Source organism: Anopheles ziemanni, chromosome 2 (assembly GCF_943734765.1).
Source record: "Anopheles ziemanni chromosome 2, idAnoZiCoDA_A2_x.2, whole genome shotgun sequence".
Taxonomy (NCBI): domain Eukaryota; kingdom Metazoa; phylum Arthropoda; class Insecta; order Diptera; family Culicidae; genus Anopheles; species Anopheles ziemanni.
In genome coordinates, this window is record NC_080705.1 from 88198273 (window position 1) to 88225019 (window position 26747).

General features: G+C 44.3%; 1 protein-coding gene across 1 annotated transcript in view; it reads right to left on the reverse strand.

Annotated features, from left to right (window-relative positions):
- Window positions 1-5949, reverse strand: part of LOC131282403 (uncharacterized) — a 34559-nt gene extending 28610 nt beyond the window's left edge. The window contains exon 1 of the mRNA XM_058311858.1: window positions 5807-5949. Coding sequence (XP_058167841.1) covers window positions 5807-5949 — 143 coding nt within the window. The remainder of the gene's footprint in view (window positions 1-5806) is intronic.
- Between the last annotated feature and the right edge of the window lie 20798 nt (window positions 5950-26747).

Below are 26747 nucleotides of genomic sequence, written 5' to 3' on the forward strand. Positions count from 1 at the left end.
GACCTTTGGCTAGGGAAGGCTAGGAGCGAGCATCGGAAGCGCGTGTTTGTGGTTGAAACAGCGGAAATGTGCAATTGACACTATCAAGCCGCACTTCTCAAGCGCTCAACCTTCCCGCGCGAACCACATCTCATCAACCAACCCCGATCCGGCCCTCTCCACACACGATGGTGCTGACCGTGTTTATGGTGCAAACGTTGACGACGCTCCTCGAGCCCCCGCCGGCGATCGGCGGTGGTGGCGGCGGGAAGGGGCTGATGCAACCGGGCCAGTCGCATCAACCGCAGGCCAACATCGCGGTGTTTATGTTTCTGTTCATGCTGTGCGCCGCCGAGGTCGTGTTCATCAAGCTGCTCGCCCTGACGTCCTTCGGCGGCGAAACGGTGGCCACGGCTCCAGCATCCTCTTCCCCCGCCCCGCCAGATGCCCCCGCCTCCTCGCAGACGCCCCCCATCGACCGATTACAGCACGGCGTCGAGGTGCTGCTGAACGGCACCGGCGAGGAGCAACCGGGGGTGTGAAAACGAAAAATGGACGAAAGAAAAACGAGCGAAGTCATTTTTCGGGCCACGACGCTCCGCGGAACGGAGCACATGTCCTTGGAAATTGGAAAATCGCCTTCCCTTGGACTAGCAACGCCATCTCGCCATCATCATTCGGGGCGTTGAAGAAATGACGCCGAAAAGTGAAATCTTTCGTGAAGCTTTCAAAACGAAACAAACACCAGTGATGAAGCGTAAAATTTCAACAATAATAGTATAGTAAGGAATAGGGTAAAAATATGTCTGTGCAATATAGATAAACTTTTATTTTAAACCTACAAAGAGTGAGACTCTAAGGACGCATTGGTGACGTGTTGTTATGGGGTATTTATTGCAGCTTGTATAGTTTAACAGATTATTAAAAGCTAGAAGCGTACAGCGAAAGCCGTAAATGTGTAATAATGGAGTTGATAAAAAAAAACAAGTGATAGCAATGTGTATACGAAAAATAAAAATTAAATTACGGCACTCGGATTAACATATTTTCTATCGATTACCCAACGCGCCGTTCGGTTCGAACTGAATACGCCCGAATTGTGTTGCCAAGTGGAATAATTTTCTATATGAATGATGATGACGATCGAACAACAACAAGCAGCGGGTGCTTGATTATCATCATCGTTCTCGTTAGGTGCGTGGAAAATGCTTTGGCCGAGCTAATTCGCGAATCCCCGCGGGGATCATGGATGGAACGGCACGTCATCAGCATCACAATAGGACGTTAATCCATGTTGTGCGCTGCTGCAAAATAAAGAATTTTTGTGATGTTTGAAACATATCAGATGCAATCGATGGGTACTAGGTGAAACAAGACCAGGCAGGAGGATTAAAAGTGCATTAAACCGAAATACAAATATTAGTTTTTGTTCGTAATGCAATCAGGGGGAAGTTTAAAAAAAATCACAAGGAGATTTGGATAAATAATAAAAACTGCCTCCTGATTGGAATTTACCATATGTTAGATAACCGAGTGTTAAAGAATGCACAAGGGATGTACATACGTAACATACAGGAGCATATGAAATTTAAAAATAAATTATTCCTATAATCTAACACATCACATTAAAGCCATCGTTTAACTCATTGTAATTTGACGTTTAAAATAATTAAAAAACAAAACTGGTTAAAGAGGAGAAAGAAACACAGTTGTATATCCGAAACGATCTCGTCGAACGAGGAAGCGAGAAAGTGTATGTCGCGCCCGTCGTCATGGTGATGCCTTTTCTGAGTTGTTAGAAAACGCGAACGAAGGGTAAAATAGTTTGTTGCAAAATGCATTGCCAAAACGGGGTGGAAACATGTTCAAGCCAGCCATCGCGATGTTGTAGAGCGTGGATAATCGATTAAGTTTGTTTTTCACGTTTTGTTTTGTTATATATTTGAAGTTGCGAAATTGTAAGCTAAATTGATGTTGTGGATTGGTTAAATGTTGTGCAAAATGAAGTATCTTGTATTTTGGAATCAAAACGTGCGTCGGTTTTGTGTTTCCTCTATCTCTAAGTCTCTCTAATGTAAGTACAAATTTATTCGGTGCCCACCAAAATTGGTTGAAAATGATTCCTTTTCCGACCCACCGGATACGCTGAAGCATCCGATGAATATGCATTCTGCTCGCAGTGGTGGAAATTGTGCTCGACCGAAAGGCAAACCGTATAAAGAAAGGTGTTTCGATTTGGTGGTAATCTTTTTTTGGTGTGATTTTCTTCTACTTCTGCCTGCCTGCTGGTTTTCTTCCGGTTTGACGTTTTCATTAGCATATCGTGTAGATCGATGACTCGGTTTTGTGTTTCCCTCTATGATCAAGTGCTGGACTGATCATCCGAGGCGTGTGTTGGTGCATTCAATGGAAATAGGTTGGCGCTACACTTACGCCAAACAAGAATCCCAGTCATTCCCCATCCTCTGTTTATGTTGGTGTCTGCATGCTTTGCATCCAGCATTGGGTAATAATTTGTGTTTCCATAGCCCCTTCGGAAGCTTCTCCCTGCCCGGAAAAGGAACGGAGTCAAAATGACGTCCTCCGGTTGAATCCAATTTGGGATCCAGTCACGTTCTTGCAATCCAATGTCTACCATCACAATGCAGGGAAAGGAAGCGGACATACTACCCAAACTACTTCCAACCAGCGCCAGTCAGTTGTAACTCCCTTTGCATGACGGTCAATCAACTGTATAATCGAAATGGGTAAAAGTCCATTTCCGGAACGGCGACGCTGCGTTACTTAATTCATCAAACCGACAAACACCGAATGACGTGTGACGTTGACGAAGCCGTCGTCGAAGCCGTTAAATATTATCAGCGTCGATACAGTCGTAAGCCGTGACGGTTGTCTTCAGGTTGAAATGGTAATTAAATGCGAAGAAAATAAGTGGCCCCATTCGATAACGGAGCGCGTGATGTCAGCGTCGGAGTTGGTGTAAGGTGCACGTTTCTTGACACCTTGGCCTTTTTGTGGTATATCCTTGCACCTCTCGGAGATATAAGTGAATCGGTTAGGAGAATTAGTAGTGAAACAACATGACTACCTATTTTTCTAAAGGTTGTGAAAGAGGTTCCAACGAATCTGCTACACTACGAACAAAAAACTATGCGTGCTTCTCAACTAGTACACCACAAAAACACACACATAAACCGAACACGACACTCACTAATGGTTGTGGTTTTACTAAAAAAATACGATCTACACTTGACTAAACTTAGATGAACTACTTCTACGGAGGTTCAACGACCGAGGTTTGTGCTTAGATACTGTTATAAAAAAGCAGCTTACACCAGAAGCGTTAGGTTTAGTACCCCTTTGGAACACATCACTGTAGCACTTATGAAATTTCGCTTCCCATCCGGCACTCGCACTTTACTGCAGCTGGCAGATACTGATCTGCAATGTGAACACTCGTTTTAGTATTGGTCACAGACAAAAAACAAACCGACTCATCACGACTGCAACAACCTTCCGCATGATATTTCACTGCCATTCATCTCATTGGAATATTTTACTGGGCCATTTTTGCGTCACACTCTTTTTTTCCGCTGAAGATCACAAGTTTAAACCGTTTTTCATAAACGGAAAAGAACCATAAAACGGGGGAAGTAACGCTTTCGAACACCACCACACCTGGGCACCAGGAACGAAAAGCCCGTCTGCGCGTACGGAAGTTAAGCTTGCTGAGGACACCCTGCAGAGTAGGTTGCGTCTAGAACGAACGCCAGCCGGTGACTGCTCGGCCCTACCCGGTAGCGTAAGCGACGAACCCGTCAAACTACAGTCCATCCCGCACCGATGGTCATCCCCTATGGAAAACAACGAACGGCCCGCAATTGGCCGACCAACCCGTCCACCGTGCCTTTGTTTCTTCCCCTCTGGCTCTTTTTTTATGGTTTGTTTTCCCGTTTCGTTACAGCGCGTTTCCTCCCGCACACGATCGCTTACAGAACGTTTCCCGTCCCGCTTGCGCACACCGGAACTGGATAGTTCTTCTCTTGTCGGCTCGTGTTTTTATTCCACAGAAGAAATTGTGTTCCGGATCGCTTTTCCCCTTCTGGTGGTGAGTCTGAAAAATGGGGCGAAACACGGGGGTGATCAACGGAGGGAAAAACGTACCACACCAACATGCACAGCGTGACTCAAGTTCGTGTACGTTTTTCCTCCCGCAGATGTGTTTTTTTTTTGTTCATCTCCAGCTCCGCACTTCCTCATCGACTAGAATAAAAGCCCTCCGTGAAGGTTTGCGCATGTTTTAGCATAAAATAGACACCTCGACTATGTTGGGCTGGATCGCCGCGTGGCCACAATCGACGAGCGCTGCATACACTTTCCCAAGTGATCGTCAAAAGGGACGACCATGTCTTGAGCCGGTCCAATGCTTCCGTTAGCGGTGCTAGAAAGTGCGGGGACGGAAACACAGTCCAACTGTGCGTACGTGAGCTGTATTCGGTAGCCACCCGCTGCTTTTCCTAAACCGTCCGACGTAATTTCTTTTCCATTCAATCTGGGTGGTGTTTTATTTCCGATTGTTGATACGTCAAGACAAAGTGCTGAGTGGCTGTCTTTAGGGCCAGCTACGAACCTACCCCGTGACGGAGAAGAAGTGCGTTCCATCCCTTTCCCTCTTGTATGTGGTTGGGGGAAACTAAGGGAACCTTTTCTTTTCGATTGTGAAATGACGATCGTTTACAGTTAGGGTTATAACCACCCGTTTTAAAACATCTTTTAGCCAAGATGAACAGATACCCCGACCGCTGCTAATAAAGTGCGTATTTTTCTTTTCCTCTTTCCAATCTTCGGTACGATTAAAACGATCAATCAAAATACGTTGATCGTGGTCAACCAGCACCGATGGACCGGGGGCAGGGAACGACGAGGAGGAAAAGCGCGGTTTCCCGACCTGCGGCTCCCGTCATGTGTGACGGAAACGAACACCGACGCACCTTCTGCGTCCAGCCAAGCGAGCGGACACCGTGTGTGTCCAATTGGAGACGCATGTGTGTGGCCGTTAGCCGATGACTTCCGGTCCGCTGGTGTCGGTTAGTTTTTCGCCATTGGGGAACTGTCGCACACTTATACCCTCTCATGCAGGTGTGTTTTGTTGGTAACGTTTTGTTTTCTTCTCCCCTGCCACCCGATCGTTGTTTGCGAAGAGACGAAAATTTAAAAGCAGTTTTCTTTTTTGCTACATTCAGGAGAAAAGCGTTAGTGCGTTTGTTTGCCGTTGGTGAAGGTCATGATTGTTTATGATTTAGCCGGGGGAGCAAATGGAGCGGGGAGGCTTGGGAGGGTTTTGGGGAAACACACAAAGCATAATGTTGGCACGTGTGATTTATGAAAATACATTCAAAAGGAAAGTAAATGAGAAGAGGTACACAATCGTACAAGGATCGATTGAAAGGAAAATTATTCATTACTTTTGTGATCACAATCATATTCAGATAGATTATGCAATTGGGCAATTTTGTTCGTTTTAAAATAAAAATAAATGTGAATCAAAACTGGGTCACAACATTTTCGAAATAAATGATCTGATTTAAACGCCACTAATTTTATGTTAATCAAAGTGTCAATCGAAAACAGCGAACAAGACGAGACAATACATCTTTCTTTAAAAAATACACAATTTAATGCATCATTCCCACCCAATGCAATAATCGAAGAAGAGACAATGTTAACCACCATTCACAACATTGCATTGCATAACGTGCATTGTGCACAGAATGCGAAAATCCACCGCACAACTCATCTCACATTAAACGGTCTAATGTCATCATACCTGCGCAGCAATCGGTGACTTTGGGCGACCAGAAAGATACTCCCAGCGACGCCGATGAGCAGCGTCATGCCGACGCCCGGCGTCAGCTTCATCGTCGACCCCGGCAGCCCCGGACTGCCAAGAAACAGGTCCGTCGGGAGCATTCCGTTGGTTGGGTGAGATCCAGACGGACCCCTCTGACTCTGAAGGTGTCTACTTTAAGCCTTTTTTCTCGAAAAACGTTGAAGATTATTTTTCCACTGGACAAACACCCCGAGACTCATGTCACCCGAACGCTTTCGACACTCCCAACATTGGCGATCTTCTCAACTGACACTACTAGGGATGGGGGGTGATCCCGTCACTTTCACATTAATTGTCTATTTTACACGCTACGGTTTCGGTTTCGATGCGATTGTTTTACCGGTATACGTGCAACCACACTTTAGCCGGCAGGTTTCCCTTGAGACCGATCTGACAACGGAAAGATGACGATACACTTAGATCGGCGATCTGGTGGTTAAATTGAATTCGCAGTGACTCGCAACTTGTATTGTGATGTTGTCCATTTTTTTCTTCACTCCTATCAACCGTCCCTAGTCAACACTCACATGGTTTAATTTGAACATGATACCTTGGGACGAGCGACTGGGATTGATGGGAGATTCCGCAAATAGCTGTAAAATTGTTGATTTTCATTCCATTAACACCATTAACCAGTGGTCAGAAGCTCTTAGGTTGGTTTATTTCGTCGCTTCTTGGTGGGAAAAATGCTGAAGATGGTCGTGATCATGCTTTTCCCATCGTTGAGGTGATATTTTTCAGCGTATCTCGGAACACTTTTTTAATTGTTATCTTGATGGATGAATGCAGTTAAACCTGGCTTAATCTAACTTGTTCAACTTAAATCAATTTAAAGTGAAATCTTTTATTATCACATTGCATTCAAAAACTCATACTACTTAAAGTAACATTCCAATCAACTCAAACACAAACGTATAAGTGACCCTATCAATGGTTAGATAATAAATCATTTAACAGCCCGATAAGACAAATGAGTACCGTTTTTTATGGCATCCGGCTCATGATGTCATGTTAAAGCGATTGGAAGGATTGCATTGGACGACTTTAATTAGTGTATGTGCAACATACGAAAATAAAAACGACAAACGTGCCTACCGGCAGGTTTACATTTTGTTGGACATCGTTATCGATGCCTAATCGCAGTTGATAAGGATAACAATCGAAGGATTTCCTTAATCTCGCTCATTTGATATTTGTTGCATCAATGTTTCTGATAAAAGAACAAACAAACTAGATCAACAAATTGCATTCGATTTAAATTGGTTAAGGGCATAAGGATTAGGAACAAGATAAGAGCTTTTATTTTGGAAAAGTGATTCATCTTGCCTTTGTTCAAGAAGGGATCATACGGTTAGACGTCATGTCTTTTAAGCAATGAATGCAAAAGCTGGAAAAACAGATATTTTGTAACTAAGATTTTGAATTGTCTACAATGATGTAACTAGAGGAATTCTGACTGATGTCATAAGTTCGTGCAATACAATGAAATAGACAAGATAACGGGACACTTGACGTTAGTCTAGGCGAAGTTCCGGCTTGTGTTTACGACAAAGGAGTTATTTATTAAAACATTAACCATTTACTCCTATGCAGGAACTATTGTAACGATATTCCTGTTTAGGTTTCTTGTCTTTTCGTGATGTAAAGATGACCTTGATACATTGGTAAGGGACACGTTAGTTTAATTAAAATTTTCAACACAGACACGACCATCTTTTGCTCCAGCTTCACTGATAACAACGCCCACGACCAACATCCACCGGCTGAGACACTTGTACGCACGTGATGTTTGTCGACACTGAAGGGCCTTTTTCGCTGCCAGACGCCAACGCAAGATAAGCTTGTCGCGGTGAGCCCCTATATGCAATCTACACCACCATCTACGAAGTGCTAAGTGTTTTGTGGGTACGCGAGCGATTGAAATGAAGGCGAAAAAATATACATAACCACGTTACTGCGAAAAAGTCACATGATTCACGTCACTCGCGAAATGTCATTAGTGTTTTACTAAATAGGGATGATAAGTACGAGAACAATTTGAACTAGCAGAGTGAGTTGTGTATCACAACTTAAGCTAACTAATTTATCTAATTCTGGACCAATTTAAAGTCACGATGAAACAGCAGTCGAATGAAACCCAAGGATATACGGCTTAATGATTGTTGCTTCACTTCAAAGATCTCACGATAGGTTGAATATCTCAACCTAAAACAGGATGAACACCAACATTCTCACTGCACTTTTGATGTCAATCCTGCGCAAGCCTTCGCATCGAACTGCAGCAACGAATTCGTCGCCGTGCGGCCTGAACGAGCCTCAAGGTCCTCGCCCTTCGAGTCGCGACTTACTCCTCTCAGGTTGTACCATACACCTGCGCTTATCTGTTCGTGATTCCAAATTATCACCTCCACCTTCCAGCCATTGCTCGCTCGGAACTGGGTGAAGGTGTGCGTGCCTGTTTTTGTTTCCCCCGTTTCTACCACTACGGGATACAGCCTAATGTACACTTTTAACACCGTTTGAACGTCATGCAACCGGAGAAAAACTCGCTGAAGGAAGAAAACGGCACTACCAATTGGTTCCGCAAACAAACGGGCGGGCGGAGCACGAACTCTTCGAGTGGCGAATTCCCGGATACCTTCAATTGTTATTCGCATCCTTCGCGAATGAGTTTATTTGGGGGGTGCTTTTAAAAATAACTCGTTTGCCTTCGACACGCTTTTACAACACTTTATAACTTGCGACGAACTGAAGACGCAAGACACCAGGACTAGCGGGACTTGCCTCGCCGATATGCTCAAGCCGACTGATGCCGTCGATGTTTGTTTGCCATTGCCACCGGTTTCGGTGCATGATTTAAACCCGACCGCGTGTGCACCGCTCCACGTCCGTGTGATGGATCGCCATCTCGCAGGTCGATCTGTCCCCAGATTGGCTGCGATCGAGCGGCCCCCGAAGGCGCACCCGCCTTGGGTAGCGTTCGCATCAGAAAGTAGCTTTTACTTCCCAAACTCGTGGTGGACACGAGCGTGGTGGTCTCTTTCCAGCAACAAAGATCCGCCGCCGACCTTACCTTAAGAAAACAATCGTCGGCCGTCCGCAAAGATCCCACCGGGCCCGAAACAGTGAGGCTCGAGCTGGCCACGGAACGTTCCCTTCGAGTGAATTCCTTGCGCTGCCCCCTCCGGCAAAACGGGTGCACCGGACGATTTCGGAGATCTGTCACATTTGGAGCGTTTGATTGAGCTATTTACCGTTGAGGCCGTTGAGGCAGAAACTACCCTTCAGGGGTATGTTCAGTTCAGGGCCCTTCAACAACGACATCATTGTTCGTTCGCCAGCCCAGGGCTTTTCATTTTTGGGAAGTCTTACACCTCCGAAAATCGCATGTCCCCGCGACAGCCCTGAACAAACACGCGTGTATGTGTGTTCCGTTGAAATACGGTGCAGGCTTCGATCCGATTTCGGGCAAAACCCGTTGGCCGCGCTCATTTCGCTTTTTTAATTGGGAATTGAAAATGAGCGAAAGTGGCAGGCGAAAGGTGCTGCCCCGGAGGGGCACTGCGATGGGTGTGGGTTTGTTTTATGCTAACATGTGCGCCCAAGGTGCTTTTCTTTCTCGATTGCGTGAGGTTCCCATTTTTTGTTTTGTCTCAGAAAAGGATCAGTTTACGGAAGGAATGGGGGTTGGTTGGTGTGTGATGATGGATGGATCCGTATGTCCACTTTTGCCAACTGCTCCACCCGAGGTGCCGGTCGATAAGTTGTGAAACATATGCATGACACATAAGATGGCCTGAGATCTCCGTAACATAGTGTAAAAGACTCTCTAAATCAGCGATGCCAAACCGACTGTTAGAAAATAAACTCCTATTAATAACGCGATGAAAACAAATCGACGGGAAAGGGATCACATAATTGGTTCCGACACCAAGCAATAGCATGTTTTTACCCTTTCCTGCTATGTCACATAGCCTAAGGTTATTTCGTTGGTTCCATCATTATATGTGTTTGGTGTCTTTCTTAATGATATTGCTTCCCCGGGCAGTAGATAACCTATAATCAAAGAGGCACCAGATAACCTATAATATATTTTTCTTCTATCTTGAAGTGATGAGTGACACTTTTGCTTTAGGTCGAAAGGTGGGACTAACCCTAATGTGATGTATTAATTATCAAATGGAAGGTACCCGTTCAAAATCGTCACACATGTTGTGGAAATTAATCTAAAACCCATAACATACGAAATGTTTGTTTTCAAGAATTATTTTTTTAATAAATATAACCAAAATTTAAGCGAAATCCCCTTCAATAGGCTCTGAATAAATTGACACAAAATTCAAATTTTATGCCTCAATTCGATCCCTTGCATTCGGATCAGTTTAGAAGATGGCTCACATTAAGCGGTCGAGTGCTTAGCTATTATTATTCTCCATCGTAGTCGATATCAAGTGTGCGCCGGAAGTCACGCTTCAAGCTCATAAATCTTCTTCTATGCCAAAGTTGGGTCGGCAGCATAAATCCATTAATCCACCGCAAATGCATCGAAAAATTTCCACCTGCAGTCTCAACGATTGAGCGCTCCGCTGGAATGTTGAGCGTATTGCATACCCAAAGGCGCACAACGCGATGCTCATCGATCGTTGCACCACGCGGTTCGCCGTTCGACGATTCCGGTCCCCGTTTGAAACTATTTGCCCTTTCCCCAAGGCGAAAAATAAAACTATCAAGCATATTCTATCATTTCCTGCTCCTTGAATAGGGTTTTTTGAAAAAAAAGCTGTTCGTAAGACTCACCTTAATCGTTCTCGGCGTCGCTGGTAGTCGGGCTGTTCGGCGGTCAGCTTTTCCAGTATGAGCCGATACTGGCGCAGTTTGTCGCTGAACTTAGACAGTTCGATTAGCATTTTGGCGATGGAAGAGAGCCAAAACAGTTGCAAACCAATATTAGGTGCTTTTAGGCCACCCAAAATGTCACTGAAGTGCACGCCGGTATTTGCAAGACACTTTTCACTAGACTATTGCACGTTAAATTCATTTTCTTTTGCTGGCTGAAAGAAAAAAAATGGGGAAAATATATTTTCACTAAACTTCACGACACAAAATAAGACAACCATCATTGATAATAACTCTATAAAATAAACGAGGGTTTTAATTTGTAATGGAAACTTGAACACCACAACCAACAGAAAATAATAAATACGCTTAACTACACGGAACAGATGTTCTAATACGTCGGCGTTGCTTCAAAGTATTATGTCAATGTTTACACATAAGATTATCAACACACCACAAGACACCCAGCAACAACTGCATCTCTGTTTCTTCGTTCTTTGCGAGTTAAGAACGCATCCCAGTAGAATAATAACCGAAGCTGGTCCACGTTAGTGGTGGTTTACTGTGGCAACGACACTGCGCATTGCACCTTAGCTTCCTCGGGAACACACGTCACGCACTACACGCGGCACAATTGTTCTATTAAATGTTGTTGGCACCGTTTTGTGCCACCGATTTCCAACCTTTTTTTTCTTTTAAAGAAGGCAACCCTACCGAGCACATTCCTGCACGCAGCATCGACAAGCGAAAGGCCGGGTAACGGTGCGAAGGTAATAATCGGTGGTCCGGTCGTGACACTCGGGAGCTGCTGCTTCAGCACGCGGAAAACCGATAAAGCAACGTCGTGTGGGTGCTGTTAAACTAGTACCGGTTGCGTATTCTGATGCGGTCACAAGTCGAGCGCGACTGCTTCGGGCAGACGATTGGAAATAACTAACTCCAACCTGGCCAACCTGGAACCCCTGAGGACCATCGGAGTAGTTAACGCTGCACTGATCGCGGCGATTCTACTTGCAGGAGTTTTCTTTTCCCGCCCGCTTCGTTCGTCACATGTTTCGCTAGTTGTAGTAATTCTATTAGATGTCTTGCCGTGGATTTGCGGAATACCCGTCCACACAGGAGCACATTTCCTCCTAGGCACCGAGGTGGAAGGGTCGCGGCGGTCGATTAGCAATTTTCTCACGTTTCGTCACGAGCATGAAAAATAGGAGCTTACCCGCGTGGAGGTCAGAAAATGGCACGAACAAAAACAAAAAAATCTCACAACTAAAAAAAGAAAACTCAATAAGAGAACTAGCTAGAGAAAACAGAAAAAAATCCATCCATCTAGATGATCTTATTTTGCGAAGCGGTGGCACACGACAACACCCGCGACAGATCGAGGGAAACCGGCCGGGAGTGGGAGATAAATTAACGCAACTCCACCTAAATACAATAATGAGGCTTGAAGATCGTTTGCCCCACCGCCGACGCTGACATTCTCCGACCGGACGACGACGGGCTGCCGACTGACTAACCGACTTCTGGCCCGTCCGCCCGGTGCCAGACAAATTGCATCCAAGGAGGCGCAGGTGGCCTTTCGCCGGACGGCCCGTTTTTTTCCATTTGCTTTTCCAAAGCCACCAGAAGGCCGATCTCAGATGGCCAGATCTTCCAAGCGCACGCGGGAATCGCACCCATTTGATGAGCCGCGAGAGGCAACCCGCAACCTTCGCTTCGGATTGAGGTTAGAGGCCGTACAGCTCTCGTGCTGAGAACGTCCGACTTTTCCGACCTGCCTGCATTCGTCCCCACCCCGGGGCGGTGCTTTTCATTTCCGACGGAAAAATGGAACAACCACACCAGCCAGCGGGGTTAACCGAAAAACGATCGTATCGCTCACTTTTCGCACACCGTCAGCGGCCGCCATCAGCCGACGCAGCATCTTCGGCGGAAGCAAATCAACGTCAAAGAGGAAGAACTGGAGGCCACTTTACGCACGCGTCGACGTATATTATGATCACTGCGGTAATACACGGAACTCCAAACAAACGAACCACCCTTACGAAGTACGTCCCTATCTCTGGGGCCCCGCCGTTGCGATGACGGGCTGTATGAGCCCCGACACGTTCTCGTTTATCTTTGACAGCTGTCTTCTGCACGGCTTGTTTTTTATCTGGAGGCCCCCTTTTCCCCTCTCTTTTCTCTTCGCGTCCCTCGTGTGTTTGTCCAGCTTATCACTTTTCGGTTCTCCTCTTGCCGAAGGTCACATCGCAGTTCACGTCCCCTGGAATTGATCACTATCGTGTGATGGAAGATACCCTTCTTTCTGCTAATTGATCGTCACCTACCCACGATCATCAGTCACGGTCACATAAGAGACCGATTGGTAGTCCAGTGTTGCTAATTTTCATTTCATAAAGGTTTCACTACACACATATCTGTAAAACGCACTACAGATCCGGATGATCGAAAGATTCCAGCAAAATTTTGCAGGGGTCGTCAACCCTTTACTTAAGCAGAGTGTTACCATGTTATCGCAAAGTTTTCTTAAATTTTCTTATTATAGAATAAATGTTGGTCTGTGGATCTTAGTACCATTTGCAATACAAAAGAATATACAGCTACAATTTAAAAAAAAAAAATTTTATGTCACCGATCACACGTATTACCACATAACAAGAAATGCACTATTTTAGGATTTTTTACACATTAATTGAATTGCGAAATTTATCGTAATTGATTTTAGCCTAAACTGTCATATGTTTTGTTTTCCGGCCTTATACAGCTCCCAGCTCCCGGACTTTGGCGACCTCTGAGCTAATGTTACACTTTGGCACCGGTGCGTTAAGTGATCCTTTGGGGTTTGCGAGTGTGCGTATTCGACATGCACGATCTTCTACCTTCGGGTGTCCTGTTTTTTTCCAACGTACCCGTCTGTTTGGATACGTTGTTTAACACTTTCACGCTCGAATTACACTCACTCTTGTGCAGTCAGTAAACGCTCTTCATTTTATGTTTGTTTTACTTTTTGCCTAAGCCACCAAAGCACTTCTATTTACGCGAAAGTACCTCGCAACAAAACGAACCAAAAAAAGCTCCGTCCACAAACACGTCAACGCCGGTGGACTGCCGAACAGCTTCTGCGACCTCCGAAATATCGTTCGCAGACCGCGAGCTTCCACCTCGGGCCGCTTGACGCAAACCTTCGCGTCGATGGGCGTTAGGCGCGGGGGAGTGAAGTCACGGTGTGGCCAGGTGCCATCTTTTTTTTTTTTATCGTAATTTCGTGCGGCGAAAGCACACCTAATATGACGCACCGGTAAAAAGATGCTCCACCGTCCCCGGGACGGTTTACAACGCGAGGTAATGGTGTTGGTTTTACAGGAGAAAAAGAAAACTTACATACCGCCGATAGATAACCAAATACCGGCGATCCAACACTGTCGGCGGTAGCAGCTGTAGTGAAACTGAAAAATAAAACACGCGAACAAATTCAAACACACCGTTGGCCGACGTGTGTCGTTGTGTTGCGACGTTAGAACGGAGCGTTCAAAGGAATCTACAATCTCTCACCATTAGTACATTCCGTGTTATTAGGCGCGGGTCCGACATTTGCTACAGCCTCCCAGCTATCCTCTCCACACGCTAGGCCCATTGTTTTACATGGTCAGGGCCACAGTAGTTGGATGTTTGTAGTTAATCGTGTAGCTACATGACTGCATCCACTCGCCTTACCCCTGCCGAGCGAGATGAGGGCATTGCATCTTTGCTCGACTTTTACACACGTGTGTGTTGGTCCATGTAGATAAGCTGCACCAACAGTAACAGCTACTGAGCCGGGTAGCTGGTAGTGCTAAATATTCTCACGTGAATACTCCCGAGCAATGAGCGTTACTAAAAGCCCCCGTTGAGCGGTTGGGTCACACTCCGAAGATGATGTGATCGGGCGAAACGTGGAGTCAAAAGAGTGCAATCAGTCAACACGAGCGCATCAAAGTGAAACATAAATCATTGGGGGAGGAATATATTTTTTCCGCAGTTACGCGAGTTCCCTTTTAAGTTTATTACGTCGACGTTTATTACGTCGTTAAGTTATCGGAAAGCGTGTGAATTGGACGAACATGTTGTCATACCGAATAGTTGAAGAACCGTATCGCAATCAAAAACATCTTGTCGGTAAATTGTTTATAGTTTTCCAACATTAAAAGAACGATTATTAAGAAATCTTTATTTCATGAAAACAAACCGAAAGAATGATGACATTCCAACAGTAACAAGAAAATAGAAAAGTACCCTAAAAACTCGAAACAGAACGACCACGAAAGGTAAACGAGAAAATGCAAATGAAATGAGACTCGACATCATAAACTATTAACTTTACAGCAGCACAATAAAAAAAAGAGAACGAAGGGTGGAAAATTAAATAAAAGGGTACATCATCATTATCATCCCCCGTTCATCGGTGTCGCGGGCCGAGCTTAACGACGAGCACGCTCCAACCTCCTCTCGGAATGCCGGGCGGTATGCAATAATTGCGGCGACATTGTGTTCTCGGCCCGTTGTCGGCCCGTTGGCGTCTTGGCCGGCGCTGATAGAAAGGACCCCGAGGGCGCGAGATACTCGAATGCTCGAAGGGGTTGTGTTAATGCACACACAGAACAATCGTACGGACCCCTAGGGGTAAGAGGCGATTTCTACGTGAGAAAATAAATTGCTAACCGTGTCGACGCGGGAGAATCAATTACAATGGTTGGCATGGTCGTTCGAGGGGAGAAGGAGAGGTGTGGCTTGAAGGAGGACGCAAATTAAGCGGATCAAGCGAAAGGGTACTGGAAAAAAACAGATCGGGCAAGATGTGTGCAATGGTTAAGATGCTGATAAGCGTAGTTGAGATACCGGCGGAGGCGACCGTTAGGAGTTGCTTTTTTTTATTGTTTTCCATCTTTTAATCTGGAACTACAAATCTATATCTCCACCGTGATTACGAAGCGGATGAAACCTTCCAACTTCCTGTAGAGATAAATGAGGGGTATCCAATGTCCATCCGAAGGTGCTTGTTGTGAATAGCTATTCGTGATGCACCGTCAAGTTGTGACTTCGTGTCTGTCTAGGTCTCTTTTTTTAAATCTCCCAGTTGCTCAATGATGGACAGTGTCGATGCTGAAGCCCTGCATGCCAAATCCAAGTGTTACAGCAGCGCGCAAATGAAGGCGTTAGTTGATACTGAAGGGAAACCGGGGAAGATGAACTAATTACCAGGTCACCACCGGTGTTCGTGCGTCGGACTTTTCCTTTTATCTTGCCACATTTATCTGTGGTCCGCACACACTTTCTTCTTCGTGCTACATCTAGACGTTCCCTTCATTCACAACGATTCCGTATTCCAGTGCGCCGCTGCACGTCGTTACGCAAGGTAGCAGCAGTAGTAGCAACCATGCGTGACCGACGCGTTGCCACCCCCGACAGGTTGGATCCCTCATCAGCAGATGTGACGTATGCTTGCAGTCATTTTCCAGATGACGTATGGATTACCGAAATTGTCTCACATTGTTTGTTATTTACGAAAACAGAAAAAGGATAAATCACAGATAATCAGCGAAACGGTGATAATGACGACGATAGCAACTAAAACTTCGAATGGAAAGAGTGAGGTTGATGTAAGTTATTTTAAAAATATACGTCACATTAAATATGCACGTGGTTCCTTCCAGCGCCCTGTGTCTTGTAGTATTATGCCGCCGTTCATTTGTCCTAGCAACTTACCATCGTCCAAGCCTACCAAAGCGTTTATAAACTCGCTCCAAGTTACGAAGCATCACGACGCCTTTCGCCGTTGCCATAGCGATGGCGTGAAAGCTCTCGCCCGCCGTCGATCTCACCGATGATGTTGGTGGTGTGAGTCTACACTGCTTCCAAGCATATACTTCTTCGCGCGCTCACCACTGTCAGGCGAACGGCGGTCTAATGGCGTATCACGTGGTACAACTGCTGCGTCGTTTCTTATCGCCAAACAAAACCCGCGCGTTCTTTATCGCCCCAAGCGGACCCTTTGCATATACCTGCGCCCCTGGTAGTGATGTTAGACGAGAGAAAATACACGATCCACGCTATAAAAGTACTTTGATTAGAGGCGAGGGAAGTGTTCCCCGTATTGCTGGAGCTTTCCATTTGGACGTAGTTCTTTGTTGCCCTTCAATAAAACGAACCTAAGAGATTAGAACAAGATGAGTTTACCTTGATAGGAGAATGGAAACAAAGTACGAGGTAAACTCCGACACATTTATACGGGTACAAATACATCGCCAGTATAATGTTTATGGGGAAGTTGGAGAGAACGCTAGCAGCTTCGTCTTAACCGGGTTGAAGGATTTTCCAAGCTTGCCACCGAGCACAAGGATAGAGCTTTCTCTTTGTAAATTATATTTCTATCCTCTCCATTCAACCCTTGTAGTTTTATATCGACTCATCCTTTTCGGGTTTCTGTCGCCCTGGCAGCCGATACTGGTGGAAAAGTGAAAAACAACATAAAACGCTCGCCATTGCCGTGAAGCATTCTTTAAGGATGCGGTTGTATTGCTTATTTTAAATTGTGCTTTTTGAACACCCTTTAGGATCATTTTTCATCTAACGGACCCGGGGGCTGAACAGGTGTTTGGGTTGGGCACGTTCTTCCGATTTGTTCTCCTTCGCATATCCGTTCCTATTGCAGCCGGTGTCGTTGGGGTAAAGTCGTTATTTTTCCTGATCCATCGTCCTTTTGCGCGTTCAAGGCGCTTGAGTATGTGACAGTGAATTCTGGCGGCAAAGTTACTAGATCCATGAGGTTGATGGTTACACCAGGCAATGACGAGATTTATGGTTGTCGTAAAACAAACGAGGAGACTCAAAGGCTTACACGGAATACCGAGGGTTGTGTCGGTTTCATCTTCTGTGTCGAAACAATGGAACCAATGTAGTTTTATGTTCCTTTTTCGAAAAGTTTAACAATATACCAAATAAAGAGAACAATCTGTCCAATAGTATGACATTGGCAATAAAACATACTCCTTATGTGGTATAACACATTATTGAAACCATCGGGGGTTATTGGACATACGCTTTCAACCAATTTCTGTCCAATGGCAATGGTGTGAAACTATTTACGCTAATTTTCTGACTGATAAAATGAATAAAATACATTACTTAAGATATCTATTTCAAAAACCGATTAAAAAAACTTTTGTAAAAAAGACATTTTCCACAGTAAAACTTTGCTTAAATTACTTTTTCAGGTTTTCCTGTATCCTTATCCCAATAGCAGTCCCTCAATGACTTTGTGAGACTCTGACGTAAACAACCCAATTCCCTACGGTGTACGAGTTTAGTCAAACAAAGGGATACCTTGTCCTTGGGAATAAAAATAAATGATCAAAGTGTTTGCGGGAATATCACTTTGGAAAAACAAACAACACATACCGGGCCGCCTCAGACTGCGTTTCTGCCCCGTTCCCGTACCGACTAACTGACTTCCTGAGCTCCCCTCCCCTCGGTGGCATCAAACGTTCGTTTGTTCGATTTGTGTGGGAAAATTTTTACCAACTCCCAGTCTCTGGCAGCCAGGCAAACAGGAGCATAATGGATCGCACCACGGGATGGCTCACTAAGACCACCGGCAATCGTACGACCAGCAGCAGCAGCGGCCTCTTCAGGTTCTGTAGGGGGGAGAGAGCATATTTTTATCCATCTATGTTTAGCACACATAACCGACAACGGTCCCCGGAGGGACGCGGTTCGATAGTAGCATTCCCCAGCATAAGCATAAAATTCGCTCTCAGTTCCACTTCAGTGTGCGTCGTGAGCTCGTTGGCGAATAGTCGAGGAATCTTGAAGATGTCGGCGGTATGTTTGAATGAAACGGAACATTAAAACTGAAGGAACGCGGAAGACGAGCGGCTTCTATGTTAGGCTGGCTATTTATTCCGAGCACGGTTTGCCGGATGCTGAGCAACGAGAGAAAGTGTTTACGCAGGCCACGAATAAGCACGTGATGTTGGAAGAGGTTCCCCATTCCCCGATGAACGTATCAACACATTTTATCTTACGGTAGCCCCCCCGATATTGAGAGAGAGAGAGTACGATCTTCTGCTGCGCATGGTCCGAAACGTTATCACCGATGAGTACGAGACCAGTAACAGATGTGTTTATGTGCCGCAAAGAATCCCACGTTACCCTGGAGTCCTTGTTTGGTTACGATTTTCAAAATAAACTACCATGTGAGGTCGTCTGCTGAAACGTTATTGCCTACCTTCAGGCGTTAAATTCCTTCCCGGTACTGAGAGCGAAGTGAGAAGGCGGCAATGCAACGTGTGTGGGAAAACTTGTTTTCCATCCGACGCTCAGTGAGAAAATAGTCTGATCCGTTTCCATGCCAATATGTCAAGTGCTTTATCGCGTGTTCAACACCAAGTGAGTTGAGTGTGACCATGGATTACCTCGTGAGATACGACGTTCGTCAGCCGTGTCTCGCACGTGAGAAGGACTATTCGGTCGCGTTTTAGAACAACGTTTGCATCGGGGGACTCGTGATAACAACGAATCGCACAGCCAAGCGACGCCAACATTCGACTCCACGCCTCCGACGGGTTCGGTTCATCATCACCAGCAGCAGCAGCAACAGCAGCAGCAGCAGTGGCAAGCAGCCAAGAAAATAGTTTCCAATCGCGCAAAAGGGATTCCCCCGAGGGTTAGCAACCGGTTCGCACAACTGCCTTTGAAGGTACGTGGCGCGTGCCGTATACAACACTCGCTTCCAAACAGTCAACCGGTGCGCACGTGTTTTCGGTTTTGCCTCAACATTCCAAGGGCCTTGGCCCTGTGTCTATCCAGCGGACTACCTGCGCCAGGTTGAGCCTACGGTGCGTGCATAAGTGCATTGCTTGAGCAAAGCAGAACACGATTTGCATTAACAATTCCTCAACTGTATCGATTTTAGACCCAAGGTTCAAACAGCCAATGTGTATTTCGGTCGCAACTACGTCTACTGTTTCCCGTACAAAGTCATCAGAAGGCAGAAAAAAAGTGAAACTATCAATACAGTTACAAAGTGGAAGCAAGTAGCCAGTGTGCGGTTGAGTGTAGTTACCGACAGCAGTACTCAACAGTACTTTGTAGTACACACCACTCGTGTCTGTTAAGTTTGTGTTTTAAAGCAACTGTTAAACAAATTGAGTTTTGAGTATATTTAATCGTTGATGATTGCAGTTTGTACATGCACTACAAACATCGCGAGTGTTTGAAAACATCACAGCATACGTTGCCGCCGTCAATGTCTTTTTGAAACTCTGAAACAGCAGGTAATAACAAAAAAAACAACCTTGGGTCGAAATCACATGATTACTGGTGCTGCACACAAGTGTATGTGTTTAGTTTTAATACACGTGGTAGCCGAGCGGAGGGAGCGATAGTACCGCCAATCGTCGTAATGTGGATGAGTTAAATGGACACCGCACGGATCAGCTGGTCGTTTGTGGCAGCACAAGTGAAGTTTCGCTGACATTAAACGCTCATTTGTCCGAGTACGCACTCGTCGAGCTGTTAGTTCCCGTCGCGGCACTGATAAGCGCAATATCGGAATCGAATGATTCTGCAATCCCTTCAGCTGTTCGCATTGGCTATTCTACTGCCAACAGGGTACTCGGTCGTTACTGATTAGGGCCACGTTAGTGCTATTGTTGGTAGTATCAGCTGAGTGCGATGGTGCGCCCGTACGGAAGTGAATAGTGAAGTGAAACCAGTACCGCTTGGGTTAGGTTTTTAGCTCTGCAATTGTATGCGCATCAAAATTCCCTCGCGAGTAATGGTGAAGTGCCGACAGTAAACAAATTAACACACAGCTTAAAGTGAAGACTGTGCTGCTGCTGCGACACTTAAAAAACTAAATGCTGGAAGAATCCCGGTTGACGTAAGTTGCTAAGTTTGGCTAGAGAGAAAATAAAATAAACTTAGATTACCATACCTTTCTCAAAAGCATACGATCGTGCTGCTTTGTCTCCAGATCCATTATCGTGAATGTGACTAACCAATATAAATATGGGTGCGCAATGCTTTGCAAAATATCCCGCCTTGTTTGCGGTTGTGGTTAGCTCCCCAGTTTACGGTTTTAATGGTTTTTATTTTATTTTTATTTTTTGTTTTCAAGTAGCAGAACTCAATACAGGTGTTCAGATAGCACACACACACACAAGGCTTTTAGACTTGGGAAATACCACTTTTGGATAACCAAGGCCTTTGTCGTAGCGACAGTCGTAACAACTTGTTTTCTATGAGTATAGAACTGAAAAAACCAGTTTCATACAATAAGAAGATTGTGCTAGAACTTGAGAACATCTTTAGTTTGCTTGTTTTGGAAAAAATAGTATGTTAAAATATTTAAATTCAACTACTATCCCATGTACTAACCCATCTACTATTTGAACAAATGTTTCGACAATTTATCATCAAAATCACAGTTATCGCAACGGTTTAGCCTGCGTGACAGGAACGAATAAAAACAACCCTATCCATCAGCTAGTCTGAGTCGGACGGAAGCAAATTGCTCGCGTAATGCTATCACAGCTGAAAACAATTTAGATCTTCAATCTGCGGCACGCTGGCCGCACTATTTGCACCAACGATTTCATGCTACTTACGCTACTTATGACCGACCGAGCGCCCGGAATGGTACGGCCCTATCTTCCCAACATCTGAGACAATGAAATAATTCAGAGTCGTTCTCGGCAAACCGCATAAAGTACGATTTAATAAAATCTTTTCCTGTTCGTGCACCAAAAGAGACTAAGTTATCTATTAGATTCGCAGTTTTGAGGTAATATTTAATTTTAGGGCAGCTTACTACAGGAAAGAGAATAATTTGATACTAATGAATTTATTACAAACCATCATTGTAACATGCACATAACTGTCAGTTTAAAGTAAAGGAAATCTGCCCTATCTTAAAATCGGTTGTTTGATGCACATGTCGTTTCAGTGATGGTTTAAAATAACGTTTAGCATTGTGGCCACTTGGGCGGCACCATCTGTCCATTTTACGTGACGTTTTCAGAACCGTTACATAACCTGTGCCTAGCTCGTTCAACGGGCTGGTGACATCAGTCCAAACAGCAAATGATGCTATTAAAAAATCCTTTTTGAATCAATCAGGAAAAACAAACGAAAGCCTTGTGGTGTTTGCTCGATGCTTTCGAGGCAGCACACAATGTCGCTTCATTGTAGCACACGTGGTACCGTCGGTAGCCGTCCAATGATGATAGATCGATTAAGTATTTAAAAATAAGTTGGAACCGTTTGACTGCGGTTGCTTTTATTTGCGAATGATGAACTATTAGTGAAGGTGGCTTTCGTAATTGGTTTAAAGTAAATTTAGGCAGGAAGTGGAAACATTAAATAGGAAGTGATTAAGGTCTCGATTGTTTTCCACACAGTTTGTTCGATGCTGGCTAAAGTCAACATGGCAATTATCTTAATGGATCTTGTTTAAATTGACAAACATGTAATGCTGTTTGGATAGTTGTTGCATTCACGTCGATAGTTCAAACACTGAAGTCGGGCAAACATTCTCACGAAACGTGGGTGTTGGACACTTCAGCCTGTAAAGTTGGATCATGCTTTCATTCCCATAATTGTGCTTATACTGCATCAATACATTACGTAACACATTGGTCTGTAAATCTAGAGTTCTATTATCTAATTGGAAAACCCGTACTATGTACTATTTAAACGGATTTAGCTAATCATGGATGAATATGGTGTACCGACAAAGACAGGAACTGTTTTCCTGGTTGTAGCTGATATTTAGATGAAAATAAAGTACGAAATCCTTTTCGCTTACTTTTTAACACGAACAGTGCATAAACCTAACCAAAAACAACCCTCCTCTGGACCAGCTTGAACCCATCGAAAAAAAGACTCCCTCAGCAACGCACCGAAACAAACAGACCACATCCAATTGGTTTCAATTTGCCGGATTACGTACGATAAGAGATAATCTGCGTACCGCAATCGGACGAGTTTATGTTTGTCCCATCCGTGCCCTATACCAAACCCAATGTCAGTCCATTTCCCGATTTGCGGTGCCGCTCGACGAAACGCCAAGGTCTAGGTTGATTTTCGGAGCATGGCACACCGGTTTTATTGGTTCATGAGTGTGCTTCCACACGGAAAGGACGATTGGGACAGGGTCCATTCCAAACCATCTCCGGACCGTAGATAGATTTGCAAAGCACTTGGCGTAAATTGTGCCATAAAGATGATCTTATACCACCTGAGATTAATTTACGATTTCGCAAATTTTTTCCCATTTATCACTTCTTCAGGTTCCTCTCTTTCTTCTCAACTTTTCCTGTCACGCTCGAATCCTTGCGACAAAAGGTAACTAACGAAAAAGCAGTCGTTCACTCCGGAAATGGCAATTACCAGATGAGCCGAAGAGTAAATGTTAGCAAACAACTTCGTTCTCACAAAAAATAGGACAAAAGACAAAGTTTACGTGAAAAATGTGATGTGGTAGTGCTTCCAGAACAGCTGGGCTCGGGAAAACACCCTGGATTTGCCTTGGAGTGTGTTAGGTTTAATACAGACTATTCATTATGGCATCGAGCGCACCGTTTGACCAACAGCCAAGTACGCTACAGGGTAATAATGTTGATTTCAATTTTCGCAATTCTCATTGCCATTCATGTTACGGTCGGCAAGAATATAAATTGCCAATCGTCTCGCGGCTCCTGTTTACGTCCATCAACGTTCCAATTTGTTTTGGCTTCCTATTTAAATACTCGCAAATTGAAAGCGATTGCGACGACGGGACATTTTGACGATTGTTATTATTCGTTTTCTTTACGTCTCCGCTACAGTGAGGTGTTCTAAAAAATTGCAGGTAGTCAGGAAAAACAATCCCAAAAGCCATCAGCGCAAGCCAAAAAATCTGCATCGCTCAAAACAATAAACCAAACAAACGAGAAGCTTTAGGGATAAACGCGCGTCCCCTCGTGGCAGATTCGCTTACAATGGAAATATAGAATGTTGTCTGTCAGTCAGGCAGAAAAAAATTAAGGAAAAACCCCATTACCGGCACTCGGTTTTCATTTCCACGTCGAAAAACGCGGGCACAGACAGGAAGTGAGGATATTAAAACGCCCCCCAGTTTCCGTTCGCGTCTCCGGAAAGCCTCGAGGGTGGATCGTAGCGTCGACATTTTTACGATGGACTTTTCTCGCCCGAACGAGCGTCATTTTCTCACCATCAGCGTGGAAACTTCGGCTAACCTGTCAGCCACAGATAAGCCGGACGAGGCTTGACCTCCCATAAACGCGCGAGCGTGCCCGTGACAATTGTGTGGACCAGCTAACGGTGACACTTCGTTATAATAAACATGCCACAGTGGAAGATGGGCTTTCTGAAGACCGAAGTATCGAGCCGGGCCGGTTTTTAAGGACTACCGAGAGCCATGCGCTTGGCAGTCGATATAATGTACGAAGGCTTATGAACCAATGAAATATGAAGCAAGACTGGTAAAAAGCTCTTTCTCGCTCTCGTTCTGCTTGTTTTTATTGCTCAAATTAATTATAGTTAAGGCAGCTTAACGGCTTCAGCGGCAGGCGGCTTAACATAAATTGAGCAAATCTGATCTTCCTGCCCAGAAATTATGTTATGTTTCCATCATCATTTGTCCACATTTTTTGTTGGACAAATGTTGTAAAGCTTCGATGGTAGACTTATAAACATAAACTATTAATTACTATCATAAGGTTCGGCAGCTTTTGGATCAACGATTTAAAATGTAAACGCCAAATAAACCAGACGTCAAAGACGTATTAACGATAAATTAAAATGTGTAAACATTGAATTTTCTTTTTTGTTGTTGTTGTTGTTGGAATTAACGCTAAAAGTGTTTAATCTTTCCGCAAATGAGTTTACCATTCGCTCTACTCACGGGTTGGGAAATTAATACCCCTCATTTGAAGGATTAATGTCTGTTGGAAAAATGTATTTTCTTTTTAGTGGTATACAAAATGCATTTTGAAAAGGAGCAAATTAAAAATCTCATTGACCCCTGTTTACGGCGGAACACGAAAACCAATACTATAAAAATGGGAAATTGTTGCACCCAGCACGTGACGTCAGCACAAGGCACGCTTCGTGGTTCGGTTGTTTATGTTATGCAAATATTGAAATACCCTGCAGATTTTACTGCATTTGCCTTCCAGTGGCGATCGAGCCTGAGAGCGCATTTGAAGCATGCCCATGAATTAATCAAATTTGCGGTAGATACTTGAAAAATGTTTGAAAAACAAACCAAGTGAAAGCGTCGAACGATCTAGCGTTTGTGGGGGAATAAAGTGAAAAAGGGGAAAACAATTTGTAGGGTGGTGAAAAATGAACAGAAACAAATCAAAAATATTCACAGCCCCATCAGAACGCTTTCACATTTAGTCACTTTTTTTAAGCACCGCATTTCCATCGGGAAATGGTAGACCGGGGCTAGCAGGTCGAACATTTTTCACCGAGTGTCTACCGTGAGTTCTCCGGTCGGGTGACTGATTTGGTGAGGAAACTTAAAAGAACGTAAAACTTTTTCATCTCCGGTTGCGCGCTCGGGAAAGGTTAAAGTAAATCAATCTTGCCACATCAGATAGGCAGACAGGGTACGAAGGAGAGACAATTCAACATAGTTGCTTCAGAATGGAAGACTTTTGAAGTGAGAAACTCAAAGAGTGTAAGGCCGGTAAAGAAAAATGGAGCGCAATTCGTTCGCTTCGTTCCAAAGTTTCCCGTGGGAATGTGGGAACTTGTTTGCGGAGTTGATTAGCTTGTAATGAAGCTGGTTTTTCATATCCCATTTGTCGACTATTTGTGTGCTAGAATGTTTGCTTCGAAGTACGAACAGAAATATAAATTTACCCGATGTTATAATTTTAACTGGAGTGAGAATCAGCCAACAAAACTTTGATTATAATTTGAATAATTAGGGAAATAATTTACCAAAGAACTGGATTTTTGCTATACAAGAACAAAAAATCTATGTCGAGTACCCCTTTTTTCGATCCCATTTTCTTGCACCCTACGGCATTGATTCGCTGCGCAATATTTTACCTCATCAGTTTCACCGTTGAATGGCCGCCATGCTAAGAAGGAAAAAGATAAGATGGTGGTTTTCAGCAAGAAAAGCGAAACCATGAGAGCACCCAGACAGAAAACTGTTGACGTGGAAACCAAACTTGTGGAACAAGCAATCTTCAAAGATCAAAAGCAATTTTCTCGACGATATTTTACTGGCGCGGTTAGCCAGCAAGTGTTTGCGGGAAAATAACGCAAAGTAGCTTTTGATATGCCACGGCAGAACGAACCCGGAACTCCAACGAAGTGGTATCGTTTCATGCAATTCCTGCAGCGAGTTTTCACTTGGACGACAAGCGGATAAGTTTGAATAGATTGCTCAACATTCGATAAACTGGATAAAGGAAATTTTCATGTCACATTGCAGCAAAATAGCCTTGTGGCAAAGCTTTTTAAGCTCTCCAATCCTAGCGTACTTTTGCTGCATTGCTCCATACGTAGAAGCAGAAGCTTTAAGTATGCGAATGGATTCGTTAGGAAGCGGGAATAACATAAACACAAATCACCCCGCTCGGTTTCCTCCATTAACCGGTTCACGTTTCTAACAGCTAATCGACGGAAGGCAACTTTTTCATCGCCCGGAAAAAGGAAAAGGACGATTTGGTGTGATGAATGTGTTGTCGGAGAACTATTTTTCGTTTTCGAAAAGAATTCTTTTCAGATTTTGTTCTCCAACTGTGGGAAGGATTTATCTTTTCTTTTTCTCTAAAACAGATACACATTTTCAACACTGGAAATAAATAACGATATAAACTAGAATTGAAGATAAAAGTTTTGAGACTCAAAAAAAAACATAAAAGTTCATTAGGTAATTGAATGGCCATCATGAAATTTCCCAATTGATTGCTTGGCGCACAACATTGTTCCGATATTTCTACTCCCTGCGTATGAAAGAAATTGCAAACTAAAC